This window comes from Hippopotamus amphibius, chromosome 6 (genome assembly GCF_030028045.1).
Source record: "Hippopotamus amphibius kiboko isolate mHipAmp2 chromosome 6, mHipAmp2.hap2, whole genome shotgun sequence".
NCBI lineage: Eukaryota > Metazoa > Chordata > Mammalia > Artiodactyla > Hippopotamidae > Hippopotamus > Hippopotamus amphibius.
The window spans coordinates 59,708,021-59,734,649 of NC_080191.1; the positions used below are offsets into that span (position 1 = coordinate 59,708,021).

Below are 26,629 nucleotides of genomic sequence, written 5' to 3' on the forward strand. Positions count from 1 at the left end.
TTTAAACTCTCCTCTCATTTTCCGTTCCCTTGCTTTGATCTTTTGCATATGAAAATACAGGAAAGCCTGTGTCACCAAGGTAATATCTTGTGCCTCGTCCTGCTCTGTATGATCAGCTGTGACGAATGTGCTGACATGCCGGATCCAGCAGCCCACTTTGCTGCTATTTTTTTTTACATTACTCACTGAAGAAGCACTTCAGACGCCTTGTTCATTGTTTGTGTTCATTCCTTGAGCTGAGTGGACTGTCACTGCTCTCAACTTGTGCTTAACTGAGTATTTGTTGCTTCTTGAACCAGCAGTGGGCTGCCACTGTTGGAACGCTGCTGGCATCAACCTGCTGTTTTTTCTGTTTTCGCTGGGAATGGGGGTTGGAAGGGAAGAACTAATTTTAACCTAGAAGTAAAAGTTTCAAAAGTCATTTAACTACATTTTGGAAAATGGTAGTAAAGTGAATAGTTCTTACAGTCAAGATGTTCCTGAAGTTGATTCCACAAACTTTTGATGTGTTACTCTGTTTTCTAAAGGGAAGAAAATAGTAGTTGTGAAAGGAACAAAACCATTTGAGAAGGAGTGTCATGTTTATTTCCCTATCTTCTGATAACCCTGGAGCCAGGATTATTAAGATGTGTTGATTGATTATAGCCGTTAAGTCTCGTACTCGTCAGTTTCATCACTTATTCTCAATTCACACACTTGCACCTTTGATTCCTCTTCCGTAACAGGGTGATATGGGTTGTCATTGACTAATGAAGAACAGAATTGGTTTCGGCAAGAGACAAACGGAATGCCGACACCAATCCTAAAATGCATTAATCTTTAATAATCCGCATCTGCATGTTTCTAAATGCTGTAACCAGGGATTGTTGATGTTGACACTCTCCGTTCCAAACAGAAAGTGACACAGGAGTTTGTACTAGCAAACTACATTAAATGCATATAGCTGAATGCCAAGAATGTGACCTTGCTGAGGATGCCAAATGGATTCGTTCAGTGAATTTTTTTTTTTTTAAGGAGCATGTTTTACTTTCGCAGTTGGGTAAATCAGGTGATATCCTGAGGAAAGCCAACTAGCCCAACTGCCCATTTTCTTCTTCCATTCATTAATTCCGCAAAGTGCTGAGTGCATCCTGTGCTGTAGGTGTGTTTCTAGAACTGGAGAAAATACACTGACTATAAATGACAAAGTAACCTGTCCTCATGAAACTTAAATTCTAATGAGAAAGACAGGAAATATGCGAATAGTATATAGCTTATTGTTGGGGTGGAAAATCAGATTGCTTCTTTAGGTGGCAGTAGTTAGGGAAGGCGTCTCTAAGAAATTAATATTCGAACAAGAGGCTCAGTGAATGAAGGTCAGAAGCTAGTCATGTGAATATCTGGGAGTGAGGTATCCAGGCAGAGCAAAGAGCAAGTACAAAGGCCCTGAATGAGTAATGTGTGTGGTGTGCTGGGCACGCGGCACAGAAGGAAGTCACCGGGGCTGGAGCGTTGTGGGGAAGGGGAGGTGGAGCAGAATGGGTAGCAGTTAGATTAGGGGGTAACCCAGGGCCGGCTTATATAGGGCTTTGTAGGTTATGATTGGAATTTAGGAATTTAAGTGTGATGTTAGAGAAGGCAGGGAATGGCATGGTCCAGTGCAGGCTGTAAAAGGATCATTGTGGCTGCTGAGCGGCCTGTAGAGGCGGCAGGGTAGACACAGCGAGACTGGTGCAGAGGCCACTGCAGTAGCCTAGGGCAGGCTTGGTCATGGCTGGATGTGTGAGTAGCAGTAGTAGGGGCAGAAAGCTTTTGGCCCAAGAGATTGGTAAATGTGGGTTCTTTACAGTGGAAGACAAAGTAAGGAGCAAGTTTTTGAAGGGGGAAGCTAGAGTTTGGTTTTGAAGATGTTACATTTGACGTGCCTATTAGGCATCCAAAGGGAGGTTTTGAATAGGCAGCTGGTTATATGAAGATTCTGGATTCAGAGTAGATACCTAGGCTGGAGAAAAAGTTTGTGAGTCATTAGGGTTCTAGGTGAGATCACCTAGGACACCCAGCCTACATCACAGTCACCTGAGGGCCTGTGAAAGCACAGATGACTGGACCGCACACCCAGTTTCTGATTCAGTAGGTTTGGAGGGGAGCATTTGGAGTTTGCATTTCCAGCAAGTTCCTAGCTGAAGCTGAAGTTGCAGTCTGGGAACTACTGACCTGGGGAATGAGCAAAGGTCAGGGGTTCTCAGCTCTGGCTGTACAAGACGTCCTGGGAAGGGCTGCTGCTAGGTCACACCCCAGAGATGACAACTTACCCGGTCTGACTGGAATGCTCTGTGTACTTTTTTAAAAGCTCTGCAGGTGATTGTCACCTGTAGCTAAGGTTGAGAAATATTGAGAGAAGAATTCTGAGGACTGAACCCTAGGGCACTCCAAAATGTAGAGACCACAAAGAGGAACAGAAACAGCCAGTGGCGGAAGTGGAAAATAGGAAGAGCGTGGTGCTGTAGAAGCAATGCGAAGAAAGAGTTTCTGGAGTACGAAAGAGACAGCTGTGTCCATCACAGCCTAACACTTCCCCTGCAGTGTTCCGAAGGCGAAGGCGTGCTTTAAAAGGGAGTTACTGTTGCCGGTTGTGATCATGTATGTATTGGTCGTAGGAAAGCTTAGGGATAGATAGCTCATTTTTTTAGGGCAGCATACTGCTTTTTTTCCCTATAACTAGGTTCTGGTTCAATTGAAATTGTAATGTCACAGGAAAAAAATTACTGTGATAAAATCATTGTTATATTCTCAGGCCTAATTCGGTTAGTGATAGAATCCCTTATTTTCACAGTTGTTCCTTTAAGTCTATTTCACACAAAATCCAAGAATCATGTCATTTAAGTTATACTTGAAAAAAAAGGCAAAAATGTGTGTTTTTAGAGAGCTGAACCCTAGTGCATAGTTTTCTTATGTTGCTTCATTGCTTTTTACTAGAAGTGGACAGAGGGAACTAGTTTAGTATTCCCTGTTTCAATTCTACTAGAGTGATCTTGTGTCAGTTCTTTGCTCCTAGAGCTGAATTCCTTTTGCCTGGGATATCCATCCTGCCCCTTACCAACTGGCAAACTCCTGCTTATCCTTCAAGACCCAGCTCCTTTGTCTTTCCCTTTGCACAATCATACTGATCCTTCCATGCCAAAAAGAGTCTTGCTGTCTGTCCTACCATCTAGGGTCCTCCAACTAGCCCAGGAGCCTCTTGAGGGCAGTGATCGTTGCTTCCTTTTTATCCTGGGTGCCAAGAACAGTGCCTGACAAGTAAGAGGCATGCCAAAAATGTTGGCCAGATTAAAGAACTCAAGTTCTCTTGGAATGAGCAGGAATTCAAGAAAAGAAAGTTCTAGATGAACCCAGTGACAGGGCAGGAATAAAGATGCACATGTAGAGAACAGACTTGAGGACACAGGGTGGGGGTGGGGGGGCGAAGGTGAAGCTGGGACGAAGTGAGAGAGTAGCATTGGCATATATACACTACCAAATGTAAAATAGATAGCTAGTGGGAAGTTGCTGCATAACATAGGGAGATCAACTCGATGATGGGTGATGACTTAGAGGGCTGGGATAGGGAGGGTGGGAGGGAATCACGGGAGGGAGGGTGGGGATATGGGTGTATATGTATAAATACAGCTGATTCACTTTGGTGTACCTCAAAAACTGGCACAACAGTGTAAAGCAATTACATTCCGATAAAGACCTTAAAAAAAAAAAAACTTCTAAAATTCATGACTTGTATAACCTTTCCTCCTATGGGCTGGGAGCCATCTTTCTGCATCTGTGTTTCACACTTTATAGGATCGTTCTATTTCCCTCCCTCTGGAAAGAGATTCCACTATGATAAGATTATTTTACTTTCTTTCCCCTCAAAAACAGAACCTGAATTAGTGGTCCCAAGATTTGTCAATTTAAACCAGACCTCTGCGTATGTAGACCCTGCTTGATTCTAATCCATCATACACAGAAACTGCATCACATAAGTATTGTAGCAAAATTCTGGGGTTGTCTGATATACAGTTTTTTTCATTATCTCGTTTTTAATAAATATTATTAATAACTAACCATATCTTCAAAGAAAATGGCCAGTTAGAAACAGATTGGCTGTGGGGAGAGTTTTGTCATTACCCAGATAATATTCCTGTTTCCCAAGTAGCCATTGTCAGCATTGGCTAGATAAACAAGAGTGTGAAATATTAGCTAGTGGCTGGAATTTGGGCTTCAGCAACACACGAATAACAGGCTCCAGATATTTGAAAGTGACAAGTAGAAGAAGATAAAACACATCTGTTCATGAAAAAGATACATTTCAAAAACATACTTGCGGAACATGTACTTAACACCTGAAATAAAAGAGTAGATAAAAAATACATGAGGATATGATCCAAAGCGTGTTCCTTCCTGCTCTCGGAATGGCCCCTGTATCAGAGGCTCTGTGTGGCCTGGGCCCGCCCACGGGGCCACTCTGCCGTCGCCCCTAGAGTGCTGCTTTGCCCATAGCCCCGGCCATCCTTTGTCCCTGAGAGACACCCCTCTGAGCGCATCACTGCTGCCTCCTTACCTTGGCTAGCCCTAGTACCTTTAAATAAAAATGATAAAAGTAGTGTAAAGTGTTGGCTGTGCCTCTTAGAACACAGAGATTTCAGTCAGAAGCCTTGGGTTTCTTTTTTTAAGTTTTTCAGCATAATACAGTGCTTTGGCTTTCACTATTAAACGTTGTTTTATACCAAGGATTTAGAAGCCTTAGGTCTTATTACAAAAATAAGCTCTCACTATTAAGTGTAATTATAAATGCAGTGAATTTTTAAAGCCTTTGAGAAAATAGTACATTATTTTGGTACATAAATTGACACTTAATCCATATCTAAATAGAAAATATACAGAAACCATGTTGATACAATGTCAGTACTTTTTCTCTTGGTCCCAAATTTATATATACTGTGCTATTTTCCTCAAATTCTAGTAAACTCCCAAACTATATATCTTTTCCTACCTTATCTTGTATCCAGAAGCAGCACAAAAATGGCTGTCAACTGACCGTCCGTCCCACCTTGCTGTCTGGAAAGCATGGGCCCCCTCCCTGCAGGGTATAAGGGCACTCCTCTGTGGGTCTCTATGGTAGATGCAAAAGGACTCCACGTGGGTGAGCATCAGTGTGCAGTACTTTCCATCGCTACTTATGTTTACGCTTGAGAGTTGTCCTGACATGTTGGGACCCAGGATGAGAAATTTGTGACAAGAGGGGATGGAGGTGAGTGAAACTGTTATTAAAGGAAAGAAAGTGCCTTGGCTTTAAAAAGGTCTGTCTCTATCAGGCAGTATAGAGCAGCGATTAAATGGAAAAAAGGGAGCAGGCAGGCGCCTCATCTAATCTTTCTCCTGGGGGCCCAGGTGGACAAATTGGCAACCCTGTTCACAGCTTTTTTTCCCTCTCCCCTTTGTACCATAAGAACTGCTAATCGGATCCATGCTGCTGCAACTGTGGTTAGTTATTAACAGAATAAAAGCAGATTTCTTCAAAAGAACGGGTGGGGGAAACGACTATACAAAATTGCAAGGTTGTTAGAATCTTAAATGCACAGCAGTCGTTTTTTCCCCTTATTCTGAATTATACGATGAATACAAGTCTTTCATCTGTCACTATACCCATTTCTTCAGAAGGCAGCTAAATATTAAGCTTCTCAAACAAAAAAGAAATCTTAGAAAGAGGAAAAATATTGAGGAGGAATGAGAATGGGTAAGAGTAGGGGGAAATTAAGTTTTGTTTTTATTAATTTGTCCTTGTGAGGGAAATAGAAACTGCCTGCTCTATGGTTTCCCCTCCCCTGCCTCTTACCATCCATCAAAGCAAGGATTAGAACAGATTTAGCTGGTAGCTGTTCTGCATTTTATGTCTGGTGTTCTGCATGAGTAAAGTTCAGAACCTACCTCTTTCTTATAAATGACAGAGTGCTATGGACCTGGACTTCCTGGTGGAAGACAGCCCGGCTATGTTATATCCAAACACAAATCTACTTCTCTTTCCTCAAAGATTTTTCTGTACCTCCAAAGACTTTTGGATTGTATACCTGAGCTTTAAAGCTGTTGAAAAGGGTATATATTTATGAGGATGGTGACTATAGACACTGTATTCAGTATGGTAGTTTATATGAGGGAGAGTCAAAAATTATCTGCACTCTGGCTGTAGAATTTATAGAAGTTTTAATATAACCGGAGTGCAGATAATTTTTGACTCATCCTCACATATTTCAGTATGGTAGTTTATACCATCCCATACCATTTCAGTATGGTAGCTTACATACTTCAGTGCGTCTCTGATGCTCATAAGGGATGCCTCCTGAGATCCTCAGGTTTCCCAAAGATGGAAGCGGCTCCTGCTTTCCACCAAATCACATCTTTGGTCATACTACCTACTTCCTATACATGTCTTCACACTTAAAACAACTAAAGTTAATATACTTTCTTTAAGGTTTTGTCTTTTATTTAGTGGCTTTTTTTTTTCTCACAAAGTAACAGTTTCTATTCGCTTCACCAGAGTTGTTGGAGGAGTAAAGAAGCTCTGAACTGAATGGCGCTGGGAACAGAGTGGGCAGCCAGGTTAAGCCACGTTGCCCGAGCCCCTCAACAAGCTGTGGGGAAGGACTGAAAGTCATGCCTCAGTTACATCAGACACTACACCTCTCCCACACCTTCCAGGTCGCTTAGGAATAGTCCAGACTAAGAATGTTATATTTTAGTCCTGAGAATCTCGTGTATGTACGTGTTCTAGGGCTCTGGTTTATCTTGAATCAAAGATTTTAGAGATCTGAATAGTAAAGTATAAATGTCTGTTTTGCCTTGTATTCCCTGACTTGACTTGTCATGCACCTTGTGAGAGAGCCTTTTAGTTTCTTGCCTCAAGTTCTTTATAGAAGTGTCTACCCAAAAGGACTTTAATGAGTGTCAGGTAATGAGGTTATCCAACTGGCTTCCATGTGAAAGATGTTAGGTAACTTCAGTGCTTAATAACAGAAGGCAATTGGAGAAATTCTGATTTGAATCCAGTGGGCTAGGTGAAATAATAATGCATTATAAGTTTACAGAATAAAAACAAAAAAAACCCCAAAGAGTTTGTAGTACAACCTTGCGAAGGCATAATTCTTACATAGAATGCATCATATTTGCTTTGTTTTTCGCTTCTCAAGTGATTGGACTTAGCAGTAAGGTTAATAGGAAGACTCATAACCTTCAGACTACAGTAGGGGGAATAGTTGGAAACTTAATCTAGCAGGTGTTTGACTGTTTAGAGTGAAGATATGCGGCTCTTGAAAGGGTTGTGTCATGTTCGGGGCATCTTGGGAATTTCGTCACTACCTTAATGCCTTACAAGTACACAAGTTGAATATGCCTCTGCAGTAGGACCCAGTGACACATCAACAGTTTGCAGTATCTTGGGTAAGGACTTAGGAAAATCTAACCCTGTTTTGAATGAACTTTTGAGCCGTAAGACATGGAAAGGTTTGTCATCCAAGGTTCATAGCTAACTCTTTACAGTTGGGGGACCAGGTTGCTATGGTTCTGTGTTCCCATTTGGAGGTACAGGTAGAGGAAAGCGTTACTTGCTGTTTTGCACTGCTCTAATTTGAGGTAGGTTGGTTCACAGTAAAGAATTGTGTTGACAGCCTGTTCACTGCTGCTTTTCCACCTTCCATACCCTGATACATCACCTCCTGGTAAGAGTGAGATCCTATTTAAAACACACCAAACAATAGTAACTACTGTGAGTCCACAGTCAAGCCCTTCAGTGAACTGTTCACTATAAGCACTAAGCTGCACCCTGAGCAGATTGCATATTTTAAATGTCTGCTTTGAAGCATAACAGAGTTGAGGGCAGTCAGCTGGCTTCATGAATCTAAGAAACATTTTTTCCCTTTATTGAAGCAAATGAAATAGAAGACACTGACAGAGAGATGCTATACTCAATTTGTGGATTTTCTCACTCATCTAAATAAATGCCTAAGACTAGGACATTTGATGAATTTATGGATTATTGAAAATTCATTTTTCACTCACACCACTGCTCTTAGGCATTATGCAGGTATTTATGTTTACTAAAGAAGTGACCAGTGAAATCCTTGCTGCTTGCATTGCAGAACTGCACTATCTAATCACACTCTGGTTTGGATACTGCCTTAGATAGGATGTTCAATGGTTTTCACAGATATGGAGCCCACCATGCAGTCCACCACTGCCAACTGTTAACAAAATCATGTTTTGTCGTTTATCATGGCAGAAGAAAAGATCCTACTCAGGACTTTGTGCTTTCCTTCTACTATGGAAAGAAGTTATAGTGTTCTTACCAGGGATTGGCAGAATATAAGAAATATATCTTCCAGAAAATCCGTAAAGTCAGACTGTGGCAGGTGAGGCTCATGTTCTGCTTGAGAGAGAGCTGATTTCCATAATGTGAAGAAAGTATGAGGATACATTAGAAAAAAGCAAGCCAAAGTCTTAGTTTGGGATGCGTAGAATTGAATGATAGAGGGAAGTGCCAAATGAAAGCTGATCGTGGCCATGATATACTGGGAATTGGTAGGAGTAATGTCTACAATGTGGTTGTTTTTTTTTTTTTTTAACTCCTCACTAAAGGTAATGACACCATCAAGAATTCTTGAAGAGTAGAAGAATAATTCAGTGGCTAATTGCTAAAAACTGAAATATATATTGATTTTTGTAGCAGCATTCCAGGGAAAGAACATGGTCATAGTAGAATTATTCACAGAGTGACTGGAAATATTCCTCATTTCTTCTCAGTATTTGACAACAGCCACAGCTGGCAATTTAATTTATGTAGTTCATAGATCCTACATTTTCTAACAAGCCTGCCTTACCCTTGTTAATTTCAAAGTAATAATAATAATAATAATAATAATAATAATTTATGAATAGGATCAAAGTCTTTGTCACTAAACACCTTATGATCCCCATGTATCCTAAAGATCCTTATTGAGGAAGATTGACCAACAAAATTGTTAAGGTTTCTATGATTCAGTGTGTCATATTTCATGTTAATTTTAAGAAACCAAACTGCTTGAATTACTAATGGAGGAATATCATTTTGGACATTGCCTTGCATGTGGTAACTATAGAGTGGTTTTTTTATGTCATTTTTTACATTCAAGTAAAACCATCTCCAATTTGTATGAGAACATGTTAAGACAAATAAATATGCATTCCAGCTGTTGCTCTGTCTTTATCCACTTTTGCCCAGTGTCAGCTAATGTAATAAAATTGGAGGGGGAGAATGGATTCCTGGCAGTAAAGCTGAGATCAAGTAGTGTCTGTCATTAAAACTCCAGACTTGCCATGTTGATTAGTTATATCACTATTCCATCTTGGATAACTAAATCCATCTTAGGTGGGTTGATCTTTTTTTTCCTTTTCATTTCTTGTTGGGTTTTTTGTGTTTGTTTCTTTGTTTTTAGCTACAGCAGTGTGAAGGGAAGAAATGTTTTTTCTCTGGGCACTACAACTTTTGAAAAATGGGATCTCTAAGTATTTCTTTGTCTAGTAATATTATTTAGAGATAGCTAAAAAGTATTCCTTTTAAAAGGGTGAATGATTTGTTTGCCAGAGGCTGTTGTAGTTCAATGTTAGTGTGTTTGTTCTTATTGAGTTCCTGTAGTTGTATGCTGTAGTAATTTAGAAAGGTATTAACGGAGGGAAATTTTACCCTCAGTAAATGATTAATGTAGAAATCCTCTTCATCTCATGTTTATTCTCTGCTACCCCAACACAACAGTGGTAGGGTATGACTTAAACATGATTGCATCTGATCAATAGTTCTGATTTGTTTATTTGTTTTAGCCCAGCGAAAAAAAGTTAGGAGAGTAAAACTGCAAGGAATTGCTTCTCTAAAAATATATCTGCTAAATGCACTTGCCATTTAAGTCTTAGAACTGCACTTGCAGTAAGTGCTGAAGAATCCAGTTCATCCTATACTAGATCTAATTTGAAGAGGAAATAAACCAAGCTCTGCTGCTGACATTAATTTACGTAGACCTCTTTACTTAAAGTATGGAGAGTGTACCAGCTTTGTAAGTCATTGCTGTTGTTAATAAATATTTACTGACTTTTTGAGCAAGTGTTCCTGAATTTTTTTTTTTTTTTAACGATATTATCATTTAGAATAGGGGTCAGCAACTACCACCTTTGGGCCAAATTCAGCTCGCCACCTGTTCTTTTAAATAAAGTTTTATTTATATTACTCTGTTTCTATCTTGTCTTTGGCTGCTTTTGCACTACAACAGCTGAGTTGAATAGTTGAGACAGAGAACATATGGCCTGCAAAACCTAAAATATATACTATCTGGCAATTTACAGGAAGAAGTTTGCCTATTCCTGATCTAGAATAATAAGATAAAATTACATGATTACTGATAACCTACAAAGATCTAATTACCTATTAGTCTGCACTTGGTTTCCAGAGTAATCTGCCACACATTTATTTATTCAACAAATATTTATTGAATGCTTACTATGTGTCTGATTCAGGGGATATAGTAGAGAAAAAATAGAATTCTCCCTACTCATGGAGTTTACATTCTGGTGAGATGAAACAAACAATACAGAGAAGGAAAATAAGACCTGTGGGGAGTGTGAAGACTGTGTTGCCTATAAGAAACAGAACTTAGCACTTGCGCGTACTGACTGCCCCGCCATCCTGGTCTGTGAAGTATACCAAACTGTAATATATTCATGTCTCAGTCCATCCACTATAAGTTATACATTACTAGATGGGTGCTAATTTACCAAAAATATACATATTAATCTGTTCTCTCCCAATTTTGTTTCAGACTAAAATCCTAATGTTTTGTTAATAAAAATGTTTAATTGATGATTATCTTGATTCAGCTCTTAAAAGCCAATTTTAATTAGAAACATTTCTCTCAAAATCTAGTGTTAAAATTCTAAGGAAAATATTAGCAAACAGAATACAATAGTACATTAAGAAAATAATGCCCCATGACTAAATGAGATTTATTCCCAGAATGCAAGGTTGGTTCAATATTAACAACTGCATTAATATGATGTGCTATATATATAAACTATATATATACTTTTTAAAGAAAAGTATCCTTTAATAAAATTCAATACCCAATCATGATAAAAACACTCAAGGAAATAGCAATTGAGGGATACTTTCTCAACATGGTAAATGCACATGCCTTAGTTTTAAAGCCAACATCTTATGTAGTGAGGGGAATCATTAGAGACAGTTCCACTAAGATAAAAACGTGGCGAGAAAAAAAGAGGCAGGGATGACCACTATCTCCACTGCTGTTCAACAATGTTCTAGGCATAAGAGTGAGCACAGAAGAAATAAAATATTCTCTCTATATAGATGATGATAGTAAACCTAGAAAACCCCAGAGAATCAGTGATAAATTAAACTATTAAAGAATTCAGTGCAGCAGGATATAAAGTTAACATACAAAAAGCAGTAGCTTTCCTGTACAGAAGCAATACACAGAAGACATACTGGTAGGAAAAAAAAATCCTATTTGTAAGCAGCAAAGAAGATGAAATGCACAGGAATAAGTTTAACATAAAATGTGCAAAACTTCTATGTACCTGAAAGAAACTAAAGAAGACTTGAACAAATGAAAGCCATCTCCTGTTCTTGAATAGGATGAGCTCAACATCCTATCGATTGGATCATAAGGATCTAATTCTCCTTATGTTAATTTACAGTATCAGAGTAATCCCAGTAAACATATCAACAAGTTATTTTATATCATTAGGTTGATACTAAAGTTCATATAGAAAAAACAAACATGCTAAAAAAAAACTGAAAAAGAAAAAGCAGGGGTGGGAGTTGCGAGAGGATCAACCTCACTAGACATTAAAATGTGCTGTAAGAGTAGATCTTAAAGGTTCTCATCACAAAAGATAAAATTAGATCCATACCTCTTACCACACACAAAAATAAATTCCCAGTAGATTAAGATGAAAACATGCGTGTACTTGAAGAAAACTGAGGCTGAGTTCCTCTTTAACTTTGGTGCAGAGAAAAAGCTAACTGTGACTTAGAACCCAAAGACAATAAAAATAAAGAAGGATAAGTTTGATTACTTTTTTAAAAATTCCATTATAAAAGATGCCATAAACAAAAGACAGCTGACAAACTAGGAGACAATATTCACAATTTGTACCACAGACAAAGAGCTAAATCCCTCATATGTAAAGAATTTTTAGAAATTTTAGAACAAAGGATTGAAAACTCAGAAAAATGGGGGGAAGACAGGAACAATAAATTCACAACAAGAGATATAAAAATGGCCCTCAAACATGAAAAAGTAGTCAGACTCACTCAGAATTAGAGAAACACAAATTCAGAAATCTCAGGTAACCGTTTCTCACACAAAAGACGGGCAAACATTTTTTAAATGAAAGCATATTCCGTTAGTGAAGTTATGGAGAGACAGGCCCTTCATGCATTTTTGGTGAGAATATGTCTTTTTGTACACAGGTACATGTCTTTTTTTTATAACTCTTGACTCACAACCATAGAAGTATTTCCCATACCCCCAAAATTTGAAAACAGTTAAAACCACTCAGTCTGTGGCAGGAACTCAAAATGAAATACAAGCCCTAACAAATGACTGTGTTTTTCACAGGATATAGTTTAGTAACTCTGAAATTACTTTGTATATATAATAGAATTGAACAGTATGTAAATTGGTTCAGATAATGAGAACTGGGTTTCTTGATGTTGGAGAAAGAACTTATAAATAAGGACAGGGAGAAGGCTAAAATGTACCCTCTAGTTTTGGATTGGAATTAGAGGTATTTGCATAAACTCATGATTACATATGCACACACAAATAAATACTGAGGTAAAGAGTGTGTGTATGTGTGTGTGTGTGTGTGTGTATGCATTAGTGTACATACATATTTCCTACCTTTGTTCAGCTGATAGGGCCTGGAAGCAGTAACTCCCCAGGAGTAATGAGCAGACCCAATATCCAGATCTTAGTCTTTGAACACCATTCTCCAAAAACAAACAAACAAACAAACAAAACAAAAAAAAACAGGGCTCTTAGGAGAAGTGGTTGATTATAGCACTGGGCAGGAAAAATATAAAATGAACCTGGAATATCTTGTGGTTCCAAAAATTAAGGATTTGAAAGAGCTTCTAATGGTCAAAGCTGGAACAATTTCAGCAACAAAATAATGGCAGGATTGGATTTTAATCCATGAGTGTGTGAATTTTCTGTTCTGATGACAAGTTATCACAAATTTAGCAGCTTAAACAATACACATTTATTATCTCACCTTTTCCCTGGCAAGGAACCCAGTCACAGCCTTACTGGGTCTTCTTCTCAGAGTCACAAGACTGTAGTCAGAGCATTAGATGGTCTCATTTTCACCTGGAGGCGCAGGCTAGGGAATAATCTGCCTCCAGTCTCATTCAGATTGTTGGAAGAATTCATTTCCAGTGATTGTAGAAGTGAGGCCCTCAGGTTCCAGAGGCTGCCTGTCCTTGCCATGTGGCTCAGTTCACATCATAGAATCTTACTTCTTCAAGGCCATCAGGAGCATCCTTCAGCTCAGAGAAGGCCTAAGTCCTCTTTTAACATCAGGCCTACACAGGGTTATCTCCCTTTCGATTAGTTCAAAGTCAACCGATTGGGAACTTTACATCTATAAAATCCCTTTAACTTTGCCATATGAAATCATTTTAGGAATGATATCCCATCACTTTTGTTGTATTCTTTGGTTAGAAGCCAAGTCACAGGTTCTGCCCTCAGTGAAGAGGTGGCGACTCATTGGAAGTCATTCTATACTGTCGCTGCCACATTGAGTCCATGTAGATAGAAATAGTCTAATAAATACATAAACAAGTGGAGAAGAGAGAGTTCTTCCTTATAATAGATTCCCATTAACAAATGTGGAAGGAAAGAGGGAAATAAAGAATCACCATTAGCAAACACCACTGTAATAAATGTTGCAGACCAGATTCTCTAATGGATGCTAAAATTAGTGGGTGCAAGTGTGAGGAGACACAGGATTTGCATAGTCTCAAATATCTCCCCTAAGATACTTATCAGCTACAAAGGGCAAAATAGTCTACCTTTCTATTGGAGCATGGTGGACAACAACTTTGCCAAGTAATCAAGGTAAAAGGTAAACGTCACCACAAATGAAAGGTCAGTGTCATGAACCCTTTGGTGGAATGAACTGAGAAGGGCAGGACACTTTTGTGGAACACTTCCCAAAATGCATTACCTCGTTTCAGTCATGACAAAATAATAGACTAAGCCAAACTGAGGAACATTCTACAAAATGACCAATTAGTACTCTTCAGAAACATCAAGGTCATAAAATATAAGGAAAGACTGATTAGACTGAAGGAAACTCAGGAGAAATAACAACTAAATGCAATATGAGCCCCTGGAATGGAAAAAGAGACGTTAAGTGGAAAAATTGGTGAAATTCAAATATCTTTAATAATTTTGTAACATCTTAAGTTCCTCTTCATAATTACATAGAGGTTCTGTAAGATGTGAACTCTAGGGGAGGTGTGTGAAGGGGGATGTAAGGCAGCTCCTTATACTAGCTTTATAACTTTTCTCTGAGTCTGAAATTAATTAAACATAAGAGCTCTTTTATTAAAAATTATAGTGTAGACTTGTGCTTAGAATTTTAAGTCAGCAAAAGTATATATTCAGGGGACTTATTGATGTTTCACTTTTTAGTTTGTTGCACAAAAATTTTGGACACTGTTGTGTACATAGTCATTGAAGAATGAATACATCGGTATGAAGGGGTGGAATTTATTCTACCTCACAGGATAGTTTTTTTCCACTTTCTCCTTGCCCCGCATTGTGCTTACATCATTATAGACACAGACCAGGGGGGAAATGGGGCTTTCTTAAAAACTCAGTTTTAATGTTAAAGCCTTCTCATGAATTTGGTTTGTTTATTACATATGGCAACCTTCTCTTTTAGACTAATTAGCAAACTTTGTTTAAAAGGTTTTACTTACATCAAACATATATCATATAAAAATGCATGGTTTTAGAGGTTTTTAGTCAATTCAGTTAGTTCGAAGAGCTCTGAATTTTCTGCTTTATATGGACCATGGACAGAAATGAGTCTTCTGTATGATGTTTCTCAAACATGTTTTCTGATTCATCATCTGCTGTGACTATGCTTATACCTGTGCTGATGGGGGATGAAGTCATTTCTTAGTAACTGTGAAACTGCTGGTGAAAAGATAGGGGTTAAAAGCAAATGGAGAATTTAAAACAGTTTGGGCAAATCTATCTTTACCAGGAAGAGACTCCTGTTTGTTTCTTTAAAGGGTGGATTTAGTAAACGAATAGATATCTCATTGCTTTAAAGAGATACCTCTCTTAGAATTGCACTAGACAACCAGTTGTGCTGCTTGGATATGGCAGTATTTTATGAATTCATGAGAATTCTTACAGCCTTTTTTATTTTTACTTGAAATGTTGTATGTAAGAGCAGTGCCTGGGGCGTGCATAGTGTAAGTAGTGGTGTCCTGTATTAGCGTAGAATTACTGTTTGTTTTTACTGTCATGAGTCTATGAATCCAGTCTGTCGTGTAGAAACAATCATTATAATGTAAGCACTTGCTGTCTTACTGCAGCTGATTCCCCAGTGACATGTTAAAAAGTCAGTATTTGGCTGCAGAGTGCTTTAAATTTCTAAGTGGACTGGAGCTTGGGGGCCTTAGAGTGTTTCAGAGGAAACACATGACCCCAAGTGGACACACAGCAACTTTTGTGTATCTGTAGCCAAGTCGATGGCATTGTTTACCCTTGAGGCTGTTTTCACCGAAAATGTGTTTTTTACTTCATATTTAATTATTTGGTACTAATGCTAATTTATTACAGATGTCTAAGAGTACATGAATGCTTAAACAATTTCTTTGCTGTTTGTCTAGGTCTTTTATCATACTAGTTATGGCTCTAACTTAAGAGCAACTCCTACTGGTTTTCACAGCACACTTCTCAGTGTCTGTAAACTCAGGTCCTGAATTGCACTTTATCTGAGAATGAAAGTGGCAGCTGCACCCAGCAGCATTCACATACATTCATAAGTTTTACATTCTTTTCTAAAACTGAGAAACTTAAACTCCCAAAAACAATTTGAGAATTTTTTATAGTTATATTTTAACAACTCTTTATACTATTATCTAGATAGAAAATCATCTTCCTGCCTCTCTGGCTGTCACAGATACAACTGTTATTAAAGGTAGTAATAAGGGGTGGTCCTCAGAGACCATTCTCTTCCTGGCCTGTATTCAGGCTGTCTGGCCTAATCAGGTAGAAACACGAGAAGATTGTTTTTAGTGTAAAACACTGGGCTCTGCAGCATGACCTTCACCGGGGTGAATTGGTGGTAATCTTCAGTATGTTAATTTCCTTCTCTACTCAGTAACTGTGATTCCTTTTAGCGAGATACAGAACTATGCAAGAGAGGGTCCTGTGGTGTCAAAGCAGTTAGCTTGACCTAGGATGATGGCAGACTACCATACCAGAGGGCTGTGTAGGGATATATACATGCATGTATATATGTATATGTATGTGTATATATTTGTGTGTGTGTTTCTGTCTTTCCAACTTATTTTAGCAAAGGGGGAGGTTAGAAGATAAAAATAGCATGGTCCTCATGTGCTTTGTGTATCTGTAGCCATGTTGATGGCAGTGTTTACCCTTGAAGTTGTTCTCACCCAGAATGTGTTTTTTACTTTATATTTATTTATTTACTTTATATGTATTTATTATTTACTTTATATTTATTTACTTTATTTTTATTATTTGTTTATTTTTACTTTATATTTATTTTATATTTATATATTTATTTACTTTATATATATTTATTTATTTGTGTTTATTTACTTTATATTAATACTAATTCACTGCAGATGTGTAAGAGTAAATGAATGGTTAAACAGTGCTTTGAGGATTATGCTAAGTTCAACTGCTGTTTTTATCCTATAATACTTCTAGTCTCAGAAATGTATCTAAACTTCTGAGGCAGAGAGTTGAGATTGTCAGGTGCCTCTGATGATTCTTAAATTTCAAAATCCTGCCTCTAGCCTTCATATGAGTCACTGTCTCTCTTTAATTAATAAAATAGTATCTTTTGCTTTAATTCATATTCTCAGATTAAGGACCATTAAATAACAAAGATGTGTTAAATATTTGTTATGCTAGTGGAGGGAGTAAAGGTGTAAAAGACATGATTCCTATCTCAAGGAGTTTACATTATAGTTTGAAAAGACAAACAGCAGAAAATAAATAAATGGAAATCAAATAAATGATAAACAGATGCTGTTACTTTATTAGCAATGAAGATCAAAAGAGATGCAGAATAATATTTCTTCAGTGATAATGTACACTGTATTTTATAGTATTGTGTTTTTTAATTGAGATTTTCTTCTAAGTTTTTGTTAAATCTCTGATTGATTTATTATAAAGATTTTTTAAAAGTCAGTTGATACTACTATATTGAATAGATATTACCAATAAACAATTATTGGCCAGTATGCATGCCTGCCCACTTAGAGACTAGCTTAAGCTCAGGAGGATGAGTTTAATTAATCAGTCTTGGGTTTTGTTAAATGCACTGTAGACGTGTGTGTCAGGAGATTCAGCTACAGATGGATCTGTCTGTGAATTTGGGAACAGTAAGAAATTGAACTTTACAGGAAGTAATTCAATACATATGTTTATGCATGTTTCCTCATTGTTTTACCAAAAAAAGTGTAAAATATCACTCTGTGAACTATGTGTTTTTCTTGGTGGAGCCATAACGTTAGTGCTCATGAAGATTACATACATTTAACTGCGTCTGGTTTTGCGCACTGGCCATGTTAACACAGAAGGTTCCCTACCCGCTTCCCCTCCCGTGTTTTACAGGCAGTCAGATGCCGCCTCAGCCACCCGGGAGCCAGTCGGAATCCAGTTCTCATCCTGCCTTGAGCCAGTCACCGATGCCGCAGGAAAGAGGTTGGTCTCCAGTTCATATCTTACATACCTTCGTATTTTGAGTATATAAGGCTTATATGAATTTGCTTACCTATGCACTTCCTTATGTATGATTTTTTAAATAGGATGTTATGTTTCCTCATCAGATGAAAGAAATAAAAAGAATAAGAATTTATGTAACAATAAATATTGAAAAGAAGGGTGCTTTCTTGCAGACGGGGTGGTTTCACCAAAGCGCAGTTCAAAACCCAAAGAAAATATATGTCCACAAAGAACCATGAAGTATAGTTTACACCATGACTGTTGTCTGATATTTGATCTAGCTGTGTAGCAATGACTGTTAATGATTCAGTTTGGATATTGGTCCAAATGAGGTACCGTGTTGTAGCAACAGTGTCTGTTGAGCTGTTTTCATCCATTACTTGTCCCATGATAATTAACAGTAAAATTTTAAACACAGAGTATGACCTCGTATTGTAAAAATATAGCATCTTAGAAGTGAAGCTGACCTGAAAGATTGTAGAGTCCATTCACCTCAGTTTATGAACAAAGAATTTGAGGACCACAGAGGTTCTGTATGACCTTCTCATTCTCAAAGGCAAGTTAGTGCCAGAGCCAGAAAAGAGAGTGTGAGTTTTTCCGGACGCTCTTGAATATTCAGGTTGTCCCACATCTGCAGACTCTTTCACCTTTCACTCACTTCTGCATGTTGACCCCCATATATTATTGCCGTTGATGGAGGCCTTAGGCCTTCATTTGTTTGCTTCTGTCTTCTTTCTCCCCTTCAGAAGTAAAGCTACTTTTGTTGTTGGTGGAGGTGGTGATTTTAATCCAGATGAGTGTAGACCAGGATTTACAAGCCTACTGCACTGTGCGGTGCTGTGCCAAGCCGCTTCCCACTCCCTGTGGGTCAAGGCTTGTCTGTCCCACCCCACGGAGACACCCGTTTCCTTCACTCCCCGTCCTCTCTCACACCCGCCCAGAAGACAGAAATTGCTGGTAGCCGATATTTAAAGGCTCCTGACCCCTCATGTTTATAATTATTTCAGTATGGGTTGTAAAGAGGATGATTTGTTTCTATTTAGAATTATAAGTATAAAGTTTCAGTTATTTTGCATATTAAAGACTCAGCAGCATGTTATTTAGAAAGTAACACCAGCGAAAAGATGGATCAGCCTTAGCTACGTGTCATTTGTGTTAAAATGAATATTTAGTAGGAATAAAATAAAATTTTAATTTCTAATACCTTTACGTATTTAACTTTTTTATTATAATTTAATGTATAGTCAGTAGTTTAATTCCTTATCAAAATACTATGATATGTTTTAATAATGGAAAAACTAACGGTTTTTAAACTTCAGGATGCATGAGAATCATCTGGAGAACTTGTTAAACTAGACTGTTCGGCCACACCCCCAGGTTTCTGACTCAGTAGGTCTGAGCTGTGGAGCCCTTAAAATCTGTATCTCTGACAAGTTCCTGGATGTTGCTGATGCTGCTGACCTGAGGACCATACTTGGAGCACCACTGCCTTATAACGATACTATAATATGTTTTAGTAATTGTGTGATGTGTGTATTTGTTTCTCTAAACTTCTCACTGTGGCCGCCTATAAATCAGTCTCGCATCTCACATCCTCTATATAAATTGCTTATTCTGTGTTAACTCCTCACATGGCTCTGGTTGTCTGGAAGACACTGCAGACGTTCATGGAGACAGCACTGAAGCCAAGCCAGGGGGAATTCTCCCCAGATTCCTTTTCTTGGCCACGGGTTGTACCTACTTTGTGTTGCTGGGTCAAGGCAGTGAAGAAAAAAGGATAAAAGAAATTATCCTGCACTGAAAGCCCACTCAGGCCAGACCCAGAGATAAAATGAAGATATTTGTTGTTTAATCTTCACCGTAACCCTGTAACATCATTCCTACTGGGAGAATTCTGCTTATTTTGCAAGCATCTAAAGATAAGAGTTAACCGTATTTGAAAGTCCTACAATTCTCACCTTTATTGGTCAAAACTAAAAAAGAGAACCCCCTTCCACATCCTCCGGTGTCTTTCCAACTCCTTCCACCCGATAAATGTTTAAGGAATTTTAAAATGTAGAAAACCAAATGTGAAGGACGAGATGACAAGAAATGTAGTTAAAGCAGACTTTTAACTTGAATATGTCTGCAAGGCAGAATCGAGGCTGTTCCTCTGGTGTCCCTATATGGAAACCACTATGTTGATGTGTTTGGGTTCCCCCCCATTATGCATAGCGTGGCTTTGGTACCTAGGAGTGGATACGTAACAACTGGCTCGTTATAATGACCATTTCCTTCAAATAGCAAAAATGAATGTTGTAATTGGCTGAATCTGAATTGGTTTTTACCATCATGTTCCTCAGACTTCCCCTGAGACTGTGCTGGAGGCACCTCGGGCATCCCTTCTGTGCCTCTTGTTGGACAACCCCTGAGAAGGAAAACTTATTTAAAAATGACTTCTGGATGATGCTTTGCCATGCATGAGTTAAATTGCCTCTAAAATTGGATCGCAAGTCCTTTTTTTTTTTTTAATGGCTTTATTTGTTAAAATCTAGGAAGAAATGTTAGTTCCTCCCTAATGACACTTGATCAGATGTTTTGAATGGCAAGTGACACAATCATTTTAATGATTTGATACAGTAATAAAAACCGTTTTCTTGTTTGTTTAACCATCATTTGGTATGTACCAACAGTATATATAGTGCAGAGTAAATCTAAGAAAACCCTTGCTAGAAAATTCCCCATGTTGATTCCCATGTATTGAAGAGTAACTTAGCTTCATTTATATCTTTACAATTTATATACCCCCACCCTTTGTTTAAGGAAGTGATGAAAGAAGCAAAGAGGAAAAAAATATATTGGTGAGTTAACATCTTATTTTTACAAATGTAGTCTTTCTCGGAAACCATGGACCTTGATAAACAAGAGCATAGCTTCTGTACTGCTGAGTGCTAAAATAACCAAGTCAGACACTTCCTTTTACACTTACTTCTAAGTCTTATGTTTTTTTATACTCTGGTACATCCACCTAAACCCTGAGAAGCCTTTTTTTCTTTTTTTGTCTTGCCACATGGCATGAGGGATCCTTAGTTCCCCGACCAGGGGTTGAACCCATGCCTCCTGAAGTGGAGGCATGGAGTCTTAACCACTGAACCACCAGGGAAATCCCTGTTACTTTGTTTTAACAAGTAAGATTATGATAAGAGAGTAAGATTCCACAATTATGCACATTTTCTTTAATGTACCCACAGGAGATGGATTTTCTTTAACACACTTGGGCAGATACAACTGCACAAAACAAGAGATGCAGCCTACTTTCCTTTGGAGGTGCAGTTTTCTAGGTCTTCTCCACAATCCTCGTGCTGACATACTACCCTGGAGCTAGGTCCCTTCAGGCTCAAGAAGCTGAACTCTTGCTCTGCTGTCATTCCTTTGTGTTTGATTTTTGTATCTGCATTCAGGAAACATTTATTAATGAACTACATACCCTGTTTAGGAGAATTTTGCACATCTGAGGCTGTCCTGGGATCTGAACCGCACTGGCAAGGGCAAGGCCATATCCTCTTCCTGAGGTTGAGTGCACAGTAGTGCTCTGTCCACATCCCAGCCCCTGCAGTGCCCAACCCCTGTTCAGTTCAGTACCCTCTTTACCTGGTGGTTCTGGTGTCAACTGTGTCAAAGGACATCTGGTTCTGGTGTCAACTGTGTCAAAGGGCATCAGTCACTAATTCATTTCCCCACATTGTATGTAGGTGAAAATAACTGAGTTTCTACAGTTTTCTATTTTCCATCTATAAAGGTATATGTGGATATGGCCATCATAGGTTACAAAAAGAAGGGAGACACTTTGGATATATATTGGTCTCTTTATTCTTATGTGGTATTGTCTCGTCTACATTTCATGTACTTTCCAGTATAAAACTTGTTTTAAGTACTCTCCTGTTTGCATAGTATGTGGTGCTTCTTACTAACTGAATAAAGAAAAGTAGTTCAAATTCTTTGGTTTTAACTTAACATTACTAATTTTTTTAAAGGTCAAAACTTCAGTTTAGTATTCTGTAACACATTTGCCATTGCTTTTTATTTTAAACCACATCTTTTCTCTGTAGACCTCATGTAACAACATACAGAATTGCTATTAAAGCATCTCACCCAAAAACTCAAGTACTGTGAATTATGTAAACTGCGGTGGAACAGTTATGATAACCCTAAAATACTGAAATATATTTTACAAGAAAATTGTAGCTAGCATGTTTAGATCAGCTTTATCCTTACTTTTTCTCTTTAGCATATATATCTTAAAATTTGAAAAGAGCAATAGGAAGAGGCTTATTAGTGAGTTGTCCTGTTTTCCAAGAGGACTTGGAGGAATATGGAATAGTCATCTTAGTAGATAAATAAGTATAATTATTATTAACATCAAAATGATCACATTTTTAACCCCTGTAAAATGTTAAGCTTAATGAAACTAACAAATGCCCTTCTAGTTTATTGGATTAGCAATTAGGTGAAAATGTTTTGAGAAGGCTTATTTATTTGGACAGATGTAGAGAGGTTCAGAATTAATTTTTTGAAAACCTTTTAATTGAATTCCCTTTTAATTTTCACAGTGGTGTCTAGTTAAATATTCATGTTAATGCTAGTGGTTTTCTGAAGGTCTGAACTAGATCTAGATTCTCAAAATCAACATAGGTTATTTAACCCTTTTCATCTAGCATGCCAGCAGGGACTTCTGTCGTGTAGTCCCATAGTATTTGAATAATTAGAAGGTAGTAATGAGGATTTAATTAGTCCTTGAGCTATGCTGAAAGCAGAACCACTAGGAGCTCTCCCTTTTGGACATGGATTGCAAGCAGAATTGCTGCTGCTACACCACTGTGATGTGCTAGCAAATGTATTCTGTTGCTGGAGGCAGTTCTTTGGCACCATTCCGTGACCGTCAGATCTGTACGGAGGGCATCCTGGGTGAAATCCCCCAGAATTATTGAGTCCCCCAACCCCCCACCTTTATTCTTACCCAGCTGCATGATGACCTTTTCTTCCTTTCTCAACTGTTTAAACAGAGTTGTAGTCAAAGTATACAGGCTTCATGTACCTAACTGAGAATTGACTTTTACTGTATCAGTGATGCCAAAATTAGACACGCTAGACAAGTCATGTATGTAGTCCATAGTTTGCAGGACAAGGAAAAAATAACTAAATTTTGCAGTTTTACATATCTCAAGTGTTTAATCCAGCCAGACTTAGTTCTTGACAGCTGTATGTCAAATGAATCACAAAATTCTCATCTTTGGAATCTGATATTCACAGTGATATTTATCAGTAGCTCCATTTTTATAAATACAAATAGTGCCATTATCCAGAAAAAGTGTGTAGCAGATGGAATGAGCTTAGGCATTTAGATGTTCTTTTTGTGTGCTGCCATGAGAAGGTGAATCAGAATCTGTGTACTTAAAAAGTGTAAAGTTTCAAATTTTATGTAGATTGATTGAATAGACTGTCTTCATTATTCTTATATATTTTTCTTCTGTTACTAATCCCAGATGTTAACTGCCTTGATATAGTTTTATTCCCACTCTTTAATGATGTATGTTGGCTTCTTTTCAGCATCTGAACGGAATTCCTCATCAGATTTCTAGGCACATTCTATTTGCTTAGGGCAAATCTTTCCCTTACTTTTTAATGCCAAGGGCAAGAAAGAGATCTCTTAAAATAAATCCAGTGTCTTACATGGATTACACTGAACTCTTAAGGGCCAGAACCTAATCTTGTTTATGCTCTACATCCCTGGGTCTACAACAGCACCTCATATATAGATGTTCAATAAAGATTGAGCTGGACAACAGAAAATAATTCTGCATTCACAATCATTCAGAAGTTTCAAATCTTTTCAGAGCATAGAAGAATCAAAGAACAAAATATTTTTTGTTCTGAAATTAAGAAAGCTTACCATATTGATATGTCTTCTTTCAGTTTTACCATTATAGGTCATTTGCTGTAGCATAGAGTGTTTCTCTTGCAGCAGATTAAAGCCACCACTCTGTTTTCCTTTCTTCCCAGCCATTTCTCTACAACCATACAGATACTACGTCAGTCTGAGCTGGGGTGCTCTCACCTGGAGCCCTTACGAAGTCAATTGCCCAGAAGCCAGCCATGCTCTTTAATAACCCCGGAATATTTAGATGGAAATAAGTAAAACTTTGGAAAAAATGTTAATGCTACTAGCTTATTTCTTAGTGATATCTACACCAAGTCAGTTTTGAAATTTTAAAAATTATTTTTGAACATCTTAGTTGACCTAACTCAGTTGTCAAGGACAGATTAGCCAGTAAGTACAGAAATGGAGACCATCAAGATAATTATTAAGGAGTTGGAAGTAGGATTTTTTTTTCCTCTTTCTGCAAACTACAGAAATTATTTTGTTGCGCTTTCTGTGAGATTCTCAGTTTTCAGTATGACAGTCAGTCTGCAGATGCGGAGATGTTTCATAGGCACACTGCTTGTCAGAAAATAATCTCCTAACCTACCTTTCTAATTGCTCTTGCCTATCAGGGTGTTCTTATTTATATTGTGAGCATACTAAATATAAAATGATGCTGCCTTTCAGGACAAGGCTTTTGTCAAGAAGAGAAAATGGATCCCTTTCCTCAAGCACTGTTGTGTAAATATAGTAGATCAACGTGTTAAGGCATTAATGATAGTCTACCCCCACCCCCAGATGCAATTAATTTAGCCGCTGCTCTTAATTGAGGATCCCTTTTTTATAATCGGTGACAGATGAAAATAAACTCAAAAGGGAGGTACTATACAAGAGAGAATATCTAGAAAGCTGTTTCTAATTTCTTCAGCCCCAGAACTCTACCTCCGGGCTGGATTGCGGACCAAGCCAAAGCTAGTCAGTGGTGAAGGGAATAACAGTATAGGAATTGTTGAATTCCTGTTAGGTCTACTACCCAGAGATCTGTTCAGCAAAGAGCTCAGAAAACAAGTATCACATACAATAAAAGTCAATTTATATTCATTGAAGAATCATGAGTCTAAATTTTAGAATATTTTAAAAAGAAGCATTTTGTAAATGCAGTAATTTTTTTTGAATTGCCAATTAAAGCTTGCTTTTAATAGTTAACACTCATTTGTAATTGGCTCATTATTCTTCATTGAAAGTATTTGAGAACATCTGGATCTTAGGTAAATTCAGCATTATGTATTGTGTGCACATACATGTTGTTGTTTATAACAACATGTTTTCTCCTGTGCTTTATGGGTCTGTTACCTCCACGGAAAACTGCTGTCTGCGGCTTCCCAAGCCAGAAAGCTAGAAGGCATCCTTGAAGTCTTTTTCTCTCCCATCTGCCCTACACTAGTCATCTTGTTCTGCAGCCTCCACCCCTGGGTTGTTTCTCACACATCCTGCTTTCTTGGCTTTCACTGTCACGACCCCAGCCCAGGCCACCGAGGCACCATCAGCACCTGCCAGCCACTCTTCCTGTCTCAGCTTTGCTCCCTTCCACTCCGCTTCCCATGCTGCATCCTCAACCCACCCCCACCCCAACACAGGGTCCCCTTGCCCATTTTTATTAATCCTTCTTGTCCTCAAAACAGCCTGGCACCCAGTAGGTCCTTGAGTCCAGTCCATGTTTACTGAGAGAACAAAGAAGGAAGCATAACCTGTTCCGGTGCTGCCCCCACAGGTCGGGCACTGTCCCGCGCAGGCTGGCGGGACTCAGGACCCCTTGCTGGGATTACCAGTGGAGTTCTCACCCCAGCAAGAGTTCTCTGAGGGCCAGGACCATGTGACCTTGTTCAGTGTCATAGGTCCAGTGCCTCTTATACTACATTCTTTTTCTCATCTTAATCTTTAGGGAGTTTGGAACCAAAAAGTTTGGGTTTAAGTGCAGACTTACCACTAACTGGTTTTGTGACCTTGGACAATTATTTAAATCTCTGCTTCCTTATTTGTAAAATTGGGATCTGAGTGTCCCGTGGATTTGTTTCATGGACCAAATGCAACCTTGTATCCAAAAGTGATGTGTTGCAAAGCATTGTGCAAATATTAATAATAAGTATAAGCTCAGGCACCAATGACTGAGGTGAGACCTGGGTTGAAAGCCTTAAAAGGTGGTCTCTTTGCTTCTTCCAGCACATAGGGACACATGCAGTTGGCTTTGCCCTCAGCACTGAAGCGGACTTTTGCAGCTAAAACTCCAAAGAATTATATAAGGAAAGGCCGGATAATTTGCCCCCATCTCCCATCTGGGTAATCAGTCTGACCCCTCCCCTGACTCTAATCTTCCCGATGATCGATGATGTCAGTAGCTGAGAGGGCTTCGTGGGGGTGGATGGGGAGAACTTAGAGGCTATCTGTTGCCTGTGCCTCCGAGTATAGGGCGCTGTAGTGGCAGGGAAGGAAGAGGGAGCGATTCTGCCAGTTAACCTGATAGCACAGCTGGGAGAACGCTGGGGGGCCCGGGCTACAGCCTTGAACGGGTCATTAGTTTCTGTCTTTCTCAGAGCAGTGCATGTTGTGAAGAGAAGCAGGCAGGCAAATAAACACTGAGGATATTAAAATGTAACAAGAATATTCTTTAAAATCT

The 26,629-nt window shown here is 38.5% G+C and overlaps 1 protein-coding gene across 7 annotated transcripts in view; it reads left to right on the top strand.

The window, feature by feature from the left end:
* ARID1B (AT-rich interaction domain 1B) overlaps window positions 1-26,629 on the top strand; it is a 389,909-nt gene that overhangs the window by 282,457 nt on the left and 80,823 nt on the right. For 6 of the 7 annotated variants that reach the window (XM_057739653.1, XM_057739658.1, XM_057739654.1 and 3 more), the window contains one exon: window positions 17,946-18,035. The exons of the other annotated variant lie outside the window; for it this stretch is intronic. In XM_057739653.1, the coding sequence (XP_057595636.1) occupies window positions 17,946-18,035 (90 nt within the window). The remainder of the gene's footprint in view (window positions 1-17,945; window positions 18,036-26,629) is intronic. 7 annotated transcript variants of the gene reach the window in all.